Source organism: Lagopus leucura, unplaced genomic scaffold, assembly GCF_019238085.1.
Source record: "Lagopus leucura isolate 7727_CA_CO unplaced genomic scaffold, USGS_WTPT01 Super-Scaffold_100001, whole genome shotgun sequence".
In the NCBI taxonomy this organism is placed as follows: Eukaryota; Metazoa; Chordata; class Aves; order Galliformes; family Phasianidae; genus Lagopus; species Lagopus leucura.
Genome location: NW_024962262.1, coordinates 14,414,636 through 14,424,651, shown reverse-complemented (window position 1 = coordinate 14,424,651; position 10,016 = coordinate 14,414,636). Strand labels below are relative to the sequence as shown.

Below are 10,016 nucleotides of genomic sequence, written 5' to 3'. Positions count from 1 at the left end.
AGGCCCACAATGATCATCTCATTTCAACCCCCTGCTATGTGCAGGGTCACCAACCACCAGACCAGGCTGCCCAGAGCCACATCCAGCCTGGTCTTGAATGCCACCAGGGATGGGGCATCCACAGCCTCCTTGGGCAATCTGTTCCAGTGCTTCACCACCCTCTGTGTGAAAAACTTCCTCCTAGTATCTAAACTAAACCTCCCCTGTCTCAGTTTAAAACCATTCCCCCTTGTCCTATCACTGTCCACCCTCGTAAACAGCCATTCCCCTCCTGTTCATACACTCCCTTCAAGTACTGGAAGGCCACAATGAGGTCTCCCTGGAGCCTTCTCTTCTCCAAGCTAAACAAGCCCAGTTCCCTCAACCTTTCCTCATAGGAGAGATGCTCCAGCCCTCTAATCATCTCAGTGCCCTCCTCTGGACCCCCTCCAAGAGCTCCACGTCCTTCCTGTGCTGGGGACCCCAGGCCTGGATGCAGTGCTGCAGATGGGGCCTCACAAGAGCCGAGTAGAGGGGGACAAGCACCTCCCTCTCCATGCTGGCCACCCCTTTTTTAATGCAGCCCAGAACACAGTTGGCCATCTGGACTGCAAGCGCACATTGCCAGCTCGTGTCCACCTTCTTGTCCACCAGGACCCCCAAGTCCCTCTCTGCAGGGAAACACACGGTAGATCATATTGAGAACTTAGAAAACTCTAACCATGAGAGCACGGTTTTGTTTCATTTAATGGGGTGCCATCCTATTCAGTTCACAAGTGATGCACTACGTCCTGGGCCCAATGGTACACTCATGTGTACCATTTTTCCAGGAGAATCACAAATCCCACCCTGTGATTTGGGCCTCATCTTGTAACTATTCCTATTTCTTGAACTAGTCATTTATCTACCGAAATATTAAAATTATTCAATTTATTTTACTTGGATCTATCTGACACGAAGAAAGGAAAAATATCTAGGATTTAAAATGTATTACTTGGCATGATTAAATGGTGAAATGAATGAAGTTTTAATGCATGATTGGTAATTATTTAATAATTAAAGAGCTCTTATGAATATTCTTGAACACCCTGTGGAAAAGCTAAACGGTACTCTGATTTCATCAAGCATTCAAATAAAATCAGAATTTATTTTTGTAAGATCATTATAAAGATAGTCTGCAGGAACATCACCACGATAATGCAAACAGAACAGAAATGTCACTCGCTATAACACCTCTTCTTTCTTAGTATAAGACCTTGATTTTTCCATGCAAAAGATTTTTCTGCACTAATGTATTTCAGGTGAACTCAATTCCAAATGCCGTTGCAGCCAGTCAGGTTTCATCAGTGGTTCAGTGATAGGTTAAGGGTGGACAAGGCTTGGTCTGTAAGTGCAGATGAATGGCAGCCTCTGGCTGCAAGGGGAGCTGTCCCATTGAGCCCCTCCTGGAAAAAGACAAAGGGTGATCACAAAGGAAAATCAGATGTGATAGAGAACCATTTCACTCCGGACATGAAATCATTCAATCTCAGCTTAGTCTCTGGAAATCTCATTTTGTTTTAATTTGTGTTTCCATGGTACGTACATTGCAGGTTTGTGCAATATTTTAATAAGATGGTGTTTTCTTTCTTATACTGGAAAGAGTTATTCCACTGAAATGTCAGAAGTTCAAGATCAAAATAAACTACAGGAATCATAAATCATTCCAGGTTTTCCTTACCTCCAATGTTGACCATCAGGCAAAGTTTTATGTTAAACAGGTTGTTAATTAGTCCTCCAATGCCATGGAAAATAGATGACAGAGGCCTCTGGACAAAGGTTATTAGAGATCCATCACTCCATCTCAACAATGAACCCTGCAGACAAAAAAGAAATTCTTCAGAAATCTAATGGGAATTCAGGTTGCTTTTAAATTCTGAAAGTTGTTCGGATGTTGTTACAGTTACATATTTACTGATATGGAAAAAGGACTGAGTGGAGACTTTCCTCCTTATGGTTGTTGAAAGAGTTATTGCTTGTGGGGATATCACTGTTCTGTAGAACAGCATGAATAATTCATTTTTAATTCCGTATTAGATTAATTTCACCACATACTCTGTTCGTGAATTGTCCTCAAATAAATTGTAATTTTCTTGAATATATTTGTTATTCAGAGCAGACAATAGCACTCATGAATAATTCATTGCAGGTAGGTGACATTCAGATTTTGAGACACTCGGGATGGACACATGGGTCACTCATGCACCCTGTTGCATGCTGAAACTTATGGAATTGAGTTTCTACTTCTAAAAGGCACTTACAAATCTGAAATTCACTTGCTTTTGCCACTCTAAAATGCTAATTTTAAATTCATCATATCAGCAAAAGCACTGGTAGATTCATTGGCTGGAACACTGGTGGGAGGACATTCTGAACAAATTCATTATAAGAATCTGAATGAATACATTCATTTATAGAACCAAGTTGAGTCTACTGACCTGGTATTCTGCTAAACTGAGATTAAGTAGAGAAATTAGTACCCACCATCCATCCTCTTCTTTGAGATTTGTACCTCAGCTCTCCTTCTTCAGGTGAAATTTAATTGGAATATGATGTTGATGAGAGTTTATCCCTTCAACATTTTTTCCCTTCAACTCCTATCTTTTCCCATCTTTTGAAATCATTGAAAGAATATAACAGAAGTATTTAATACTTCTTTTAGTTTCAATGAGACTGAAATCATTTTCTATGGCAACAAAGGGAAGATCTCCACTTGAAAAAAAAAAAATTTTTTTTTTTAATAATAGATTTATCAGTTGAGTCCTAGAGTTCTTTTGACTGATGTTCATTTTCACTTCTGGTCCTGGCATACTTGCCTTTTGGTAAGTTCCCCCTGTCCAGAACTGGGTATTCTGTTGTCCCTGAGAAAGCTTACGAAGGAATTCATTCTGTTCTGCGCTGGTGATGCTGGTTAGGTGACCTCCTGCACTTATAGCCGAACATGTTTTCTGTACAGTAGAAAGAGTGAAACATGGAAAATAAAAAATGGCTACAGCTTTCTCATGACAAGATTTCTGAATAAGAAGTGGGCAAGCTAAAAATGTAGAAAGAATGATTAGGAGATGGAAAGGGACAGACAATCAGAGAAAGTCCAAGAAAGGGAAATCTCAGAGGAGTGAAAATGGGAAGTGGCAGGGAAATCCATTGAAAGTTTGCAGTCTCAAATATGAGAAATCAAAGAGAGAAAAAGAGAGGAACGGAGAGAAGAAATGCTCAGTAAAAGTAAAGGACTGAACAACAGGAACCAAGTGAGCAGCGTCTGTAATGCAATCAGTTGTATGGGCTTTTCGTACAGTCAGTGAAAATCGGTCTCCAAACTGCAAGAAAGAAACTGAAGGGAGATAGGATGAAGTGGCCGTCACTGGACAGAGTTTACTGAGCAACACAGCATAGGTACCTCCATATTTTTTGATAGCTAAACTCAGGCAAAATGCACTGTACAATGAAAATAAATGCAGAAAGACTAATGAGAAGAAATGGAAATTTTGGAGTAGCTGGTCCAAATGGATTCTATTTATTACGTTTCTTCCTCATGTGCTCAGCCAGATGGGAAATGGAGTAGGCAGGAACACTGCTCCATTCTTGAGTTTCTCTAAACTCAACTCAAAAAGCTTGATTTGCATTTGATAAAGAAGGATACCTTTCTCTGCACCTTGAAGCAAGAGCACTGTAGCTGGTGTTTAGGCTCAGAGGAAAACTCTGAGAAGAATTTTCTTCTCTTCATCCTGAGGCATTTAAACTGCATGCACTCTTGTAGACAGGGTTTAAGAGGAATACAACCTAAACTTTTATGGAAATCTTTGGTTTAGTTTTCAAAGATACAGCATCAAGTGCAGGGCTTCACGTTATAGGGCTCACTTGATTTCATCAGCAGGCACAAATGCCCAACATTTGCTGCGAACAGGCAGCAAAATGAAGTCAGAATGTCTTTTAGGAAATATCACAAAGTGGAAAAGGGATTTGATGAAACAGTCAAAGGCCAAAGCCAGGAGGTATGAAGCTGTGTGCCACAACAAAAGCAGGGGGTGAAACATCTCAACTATAACTTGTAAGTTTGGTGTCCTCTTACAATCAGTGATCCCCAAGAATCCCCTCATCTTCTCTTCACTGGTGTATTTTTTTCCCAGACTGCCCAGGGAAGTGGTGGAGTCACCATCCCTGGAGGGATGGAGAAATGTGTAGACATGGCATTGAGGGACATAGTTTAGTGGGCAGCGTAGGTGGTAAGTGAATGTTTGGACTAGATATTAGAGGTCTTTTCTAACTTTTATCATTCTATTATTATAGATGCTTCATTTTAGAGCATGAGGAAAATAGACCCCAAGCTCAAAAAACTCAAAAGGGATACAGAAAGAGAGGAGAAATGGCAACTCCAGGTCTGTGTTCCAAGCAGGAGGTGGTTAATTGTAGAAGTCTGTTATTTTGTGAAGCAGAGTACAACCAGTCTCATCAGGACACTGGTATGAATATCAGGTACTTTTGGTCAACACTGGCACATGACAGAAGCAGCAGAAAGGGAGGAAAAAAGAGTTAGGCACAAAAAATAACTGTGGGAAGCAGAGAAGAAATGATAAACGCTCCCATTTTGTGCAACCGAGTACCTCAGCTTCCAGCCATGTCATTCTCTCTTGAATAAACATGTAACAGTAGCCTTCATAACGAATCCAGCCTTTCTGGCATCGACTTCGACAGACCTGCTTTGCAGATGAGTCTTGTTGAGACGGGTTAGGAATTATGTTATGTTCAGGCTTAAGTTTGTCAAAAAAGTCAAACAAGAACCGAGCATTGCGATGCTTGCCTGTGGAGTTGCCAGCACCTGAAAGAAACACAGAATAAACTCAGAAGTCTCGCTCATCTTTCCAGAAAAGAAAGTATTATTTCCCTATAACCTCTTGAATCGACTAACCCCAGTTCAACATCTCACAGGCATGTCCACTAAAGTGAAACTACAAAATGAAGGGCACCCAGACAATTTTTTTTCCTTTCTTTTTTTTTTTTTTTAATAAGAAATGTAAAACATCAGTACACGAAGGGCACTAATTTAGGATTCAGATGCCATTGAGGTTACAAGCAGAATTAACTTGCTGTTGTCGTTACAGAGTCCAGTGGGTGCACCAGTACTTTAGCAATCTATTTCAGTGTGTGGTGCAATGCATCACATTTGTGGATCTGTCCCCTGGAAACAAAGCAGCAGGTTCAGCAGGCCAGCTCTGAAAGGTGTGCAAGACTCTATGGATTCCCAAGAGTCATTAGCATGTGGCTTGCCTGGCTAGAATTGTAGTACATTAGTCTCTCTTTGCTAGAGAGAGCCTATCTCTGCAAAAGTAATAGGGATTTCAGGCTGGTTCATCACACTGCTTTAGAAGAGAACAAAATACATCTGTCAGACCTGAATTAAGATGGATTTTGTTGAAAGTTCTTGGAATTGATTTCTTTCCAGTTTCCTTATTGGTGAGTAGTCAGCAGAGTTGGGTTCAACTTACAAAATATCATTGATTTCTCTCCCCAAACCACAGCTTGTAATTTCCTCTACAATTATAGAGCAGGTCTGCTTAGAAACTACTTGTATCCATTCAAAGTTTCATCTTGTGGAAACCACATTTCTCCTCTCTTTGGACAGATGTGCTTGGCACAAGTCCAGACCAACAAAAAAAAAGAAAGAGGAAGGTATGTTAAATATTTTCCTCCCATATCCTCTTTTCTGCTTCCTGAAAGGAGATTCACTGCATTACTGTTTCAGCACTCTCTGAGTGCTTTTGGATTTCTGGCCATCCCAAGCAGTGAGATTTGCTAAGGTGCTGCTCATGCCTTCTCAGAATACCTAGCATGTTGCAGTCTTTCTCCTCTAAGACAAAACAGGGCACAAAACGGTGGGCATGTCTTCTGCCCTGATATAGTGTCATGCCACCACAGCCTAGCCAAGCCAAGGTGATTGCACAATTGGCTCTGACTTGGCTAGCAGTCATACATTTCTCCTTTTGTAGAACTTCAGCAACACACAGAGGAATTCTCCACCTTCTCTTGGCATTCTCTGTGACCTTCAAAGTAACCCATCCCTGTGCAGGGAGTCCCTGCCGTGGAAAGAGCTTGGCTTCTGGGTTTGAGTGAGAGGGTCAGATAAACCACAGGACCTGGTCTGGACAGATAAATCAAGGAACTAATGACAGTTTGCAGAGCTTTGCAAGAGAGAAGCTTGCACTGTGGCAAGGTCACATACAATGGCTCTAACTTCTGTTTTTCCTGAGTACTTTTTTGAAAAGGTCGAGATGACATTAAACTCATTTTACATCTAGAAAAATACCTCAGATCTTCAGCCTTAATGACTGTGAAGTAAGCCTGTTCTGGCAACAGAGGCAAAAAGTTGAAGCAAGGAGACAGGTTTTATGTCTATATACATACATACATATATATATATATATTTACAATGTCAGACATACAACCGAATCACGTTAAACTCACCTTCTGAGCCAGAGAGAGCTAAGGCTCCAAAAAGGAAAAATAGAAACAGATGGGTCATTATCAGGAGACCTGGTGATCCTCCTGCCTGTGACCTGTAAAGAGCAGAAGGTGGTCAGTGTGGTACTTAAACACTGGTGGAAGCAGGAAAGATCTGCCACCTCATGAAAGAGACTTGCAGCAGTGTATTTCACTGCACTGGGGAGAGCATGCACATGAGGTGGACTGAGAACTGCAGGGCCTGTAGCACTGTGGCCAGCATCAAAAAGCTCAGCAAGTGACCTGCAGTGTATGTCCCTGGGGTCAATACTGCTGCCAATACTTGCTAAGATCTTAGTTAATGCCCTCTGTGATGGAACACAGTGTACCATCCATAACTCCACAGATGATTTAAAACTAGGAGGAGTAGTTGACATGCCAAATGGTTGTGCTGCCCTTCAGAGGGATCTCAACGGACTGGAGAAATGGGTAAACAGGAAGCTCATGGAGTTCAACAGAGCAAATACCAAGTCCTGTCTCTGGTGAGGACTAACCCCAGACACCAGTACGGGCTGGGAGCCAACTAACTGGAAAGCAGCTCTTCGAAGAAGGAGCTGGTGGACAACAAGCTGACCATTGGACAGCCATGCACTTTAAAAACAAGGACAATAGCCTCCTGGGTTGCATTAGAAAAAAGATAGCCAGCAGATTGAGGGAAGTAATAATTCTTCTCTGTTTAGTTCTAGTGCTCGGCTCTCCAGTACAAGATAAATATAAATGTAGTAGAGTGAGTCTAGCAAATAGCCACAGTGATGAAAAATTGACTGAAGCATCTTTCGTATGAGATGAGAAAGATGAGACTGTTCAGCCCAGAGAACAGAAGGTTCTGAGGACACCTCATTATGGCCTTTTAGTATTTAAAGGGAGTTTACAATCAGGAAAGATTATTTTTACATTCTGACAGTGATAGGATAAGGGGGAATGGTTTTAAACTAAAAGAGGGGAGATGTAGGTATTAGGAGAAAATTTTTTAGTCCCAGGGTGGTGAGGCAGACTGCCCAGAGAAGCAGTGGATGCTCCATCAGTGGAGGCATTCCAGGCCAGGTTGGATGAGGCCTTGGCAGCTTGAGCTGGTGGGTGGCAGTCCTGCTTATGTCTACAGCAGGAGGGTTGGAACTAGATAGGCTTTAAGGTCCCTTCTGACCCAAACCATTCTATAAGTCTGTGATTCTATAATTCTTCTGACTCCTTCCTGCTGCAAATTCTCCCTCTCAGTCCACCTTATCATTACTTCTTTCTGCCTACTCTGGTAATGCATTTCCTGCTCCTTTGCTTACACCATTTATGGCAAAGTCATTACTTCTGCATCACTTCAGAATGTTGCTCAGCTCACCAATCAGAATTTCAGATCAGAATCAGAGTTTTTTGTTAGATTTTCCCCCCATTTTTCAGCATAGATTTTCTCTTTCCAAATTGTCCTGTTTCTCATTTGCTTTAGCACACACATGAAGAGATTATTATCCATCTTCTCTCTTTACTTTTTTTTTTTTTTTTAAACCAATTTTCACATTTCTTGTTTTAGTAAATCAGCTCTGAAGCATATGAACAGAATGCAGGAGAATGAACGGAAAGTAAAACAGCCCTGGCATTTGTCAGGGATAACTTGTAGGGAAGGTGTCACACAGTTGCTTTGGCAGAATTAAAAAAACACCTCCAGAGCTACTGCAAGGTATACAAGCAAGGATGAAACAAATAAGGACAGAATTGACGCAGGGCTGAAAGCAGCACCAGAAGGTTGGACTTCATTCATTCAGTGTACGGACAAAAAGAATAGAACTGAAATGCCATTGCTATGGGAAATAGAGAGATTTTGATGGACCTCAGATTGAGTTAACACAAATCATTTGGTTAGTAACTCCTACACAGAGCAAATCAAACATAGTCCCAGTTTGCACATATTTTGACCTTCACTAGGCTATAAAAAACCCGTAGAGTGATTTCATTTCAGTTGTTATGGTGGCTCTGGATTGACAGTTGAGTAAAGAAGATTGAAACCATGCCTATTGTGAAATTGAAATCACACCTATTGCATGGAAAAGTTACATCCGTAGTGTTAAAGAGATAGAGAAGGTGTAAGGAGCAGATAACATATGAGAATGATACCTCTGTAAAACAGAAAGTGGCAGGTATGTATAAATATATTTTCATATAATGTACACACTCCTATGAACACGCATGCATATTTGTAAACTTACATGAGCATAAATATACAGACATAAAGATACAAAACAGCTATGCAGAGATATTAAAAATGAGTATTTAAACCCACCACCTTTGCCGATAAGCTGGGGTAGTTTTTAAGAAAAAATGGTAAAAAGAAGATACCAGTTTATGGATGTGTGTTCTTCTTCCCTTTAATTCCCGCCTCCTCTTCTCTTTAGGGGAGAAATCTTTGTCCTTGAGGTATTTATATTATGACAACTTTTGTTAGTATGGTTCTTTGCTCTGGTAAATGAAACCACCTCCAATATTATCCCCGACAGCTTTTGCTGTGGGAGTATTTTCCCTCAAACATGGGTGGGTGGGATCTGGTTCTCGCCATACTTTGTGTACACTGATTGAAACGTCTGTGTGTATTAGGGCCTTAATCTGAAACACACCCTTAATCTGGGCAATTAAGTGAGAAGTCACATGGGTCCTCAGGGCAAATTCCTATCTCAGCACCAGAGGCGGTGGGGCTGTGCCTCACTCAGTGAGGGGCTGAGAGGCTTCTGTGGAAATACCATCACTGGACAAAACCAGGGCAATCAGCCTTGGCATCCTTAGCCAGTGCATAAACATGTTTTCTGTGGCTAGACAGGTGTGTGAATGGAAGTATCACTTAAGCAATTGTGTGCATGTGCTCTGTTTGTGCTCTCTTGTGAACAGGTACCTGTTCATCCCTGTGTTGGCTGCAGGGCAATACCTAACGGGGACTTTGCATGAACTATCCCTGCGGGAGTATTTTTACATAAGGCCGGTATTGAGCTCTGCTGGTAAAACAATATTTTATGGTACAGTGCTGAGAAGCTTTTCAAGCTCTATTAAATTTACATAGGCTCCTACCCATTTCTTTAATCCAGTTCAAACATCCTCATGTACAACAAATATCTTCCCTAGTGGCTGAAAAAAAGCCCTGACGCATAGTACACATTTGCACTGATGCACTTACATAAAATCCAAATATTTAGTAAAGAGGTTGAAATGACCTCCATTCTTCCTCTACATAAATACAGGCCTTACCACTGTTAGGCCCAGAACAATCCATTCCTTAAAATTGTTCTTCACTCTTTGTCAGATGTGGAATATATTTCAATGAGGACATTCTACACGGACACCACAGGCTGGAATCCAGGTCTTTCTTAGAATGGGTGATGTGGTTGGTTTTCATGAGCTTGCTGCACAAATACCAGCAGCTTCTTGGAATGCTCTGTTGGAAGCCCACACTCAGCCTCGTCACTCAGTACAGTTGGTATCTCAACTCTCTCAAGAGAATAAGATCTAAAAACACATTGGGAAACACT

At 41.4% G+C, this 10,016-nt stretch overlaps 1 protein-coding gene across 1 annotated transcript; it reads right to left on the bottom strand.

Annotated features, from left to right (window-relative positions):
- Nucleotides 1-1,173: 1,173 nt before the first annotated feature.
- Nucleotides 1,174-6,555, bottom strand: LOC122177216 (snaclec bothroinsularin subunit beta-like). Its single transcript, XM_042866378.1, has 5 exons — nt 6,478-6,555; nt 4,620-4,834; nt 2,835-2,966; nt 1,700-1,835; nt 1,174-1,424 (listed from the first exon to the last, which is right to left on the bottom strand). The coding sequence occupies exons 1-5, from the start codon at nt 6,533-6,535 to the stop codon at nt 1,342-1,344; spliced, it is 624 nt and encodes a 207-aa protein (XP_042722312.1). The 5' UTR covers nt 6,536-6,555; the 3' UTR covers nt 1,174-1,341.
- Nucleotides 6,556-10,016: the final 3,461 nt, after the last annotated feature.

What these genes read in the sequence shown, in the direction of transcription:
- LOC122177216 (XM_042866378.1), bottom strand. Translation starts at nt 6,535, where the DNA reads ATGACCCATCTGTTTCTATTTTTCCTTTTTGGAGCCTTAGCTCTCTCT. An exon ending in AGCTCTCTCTGGCTCAGAAG is followed by an intron (nt 4,835 to 6,477) that starts GTGAGTTTAACG and finishes TGTTTCTTTCAG; the next exon opens with GTGCTGGCAACTCCACAGGC. An exon ending in CCTGATGGTCAACATTGGAG is followed by an intron (nt 1,425 to 1,699) that starts GTAAGGAAAACC and finishes GTCTTTTTCCAG; the next exon opens with GAGGGGCTCAATGGGACAGC.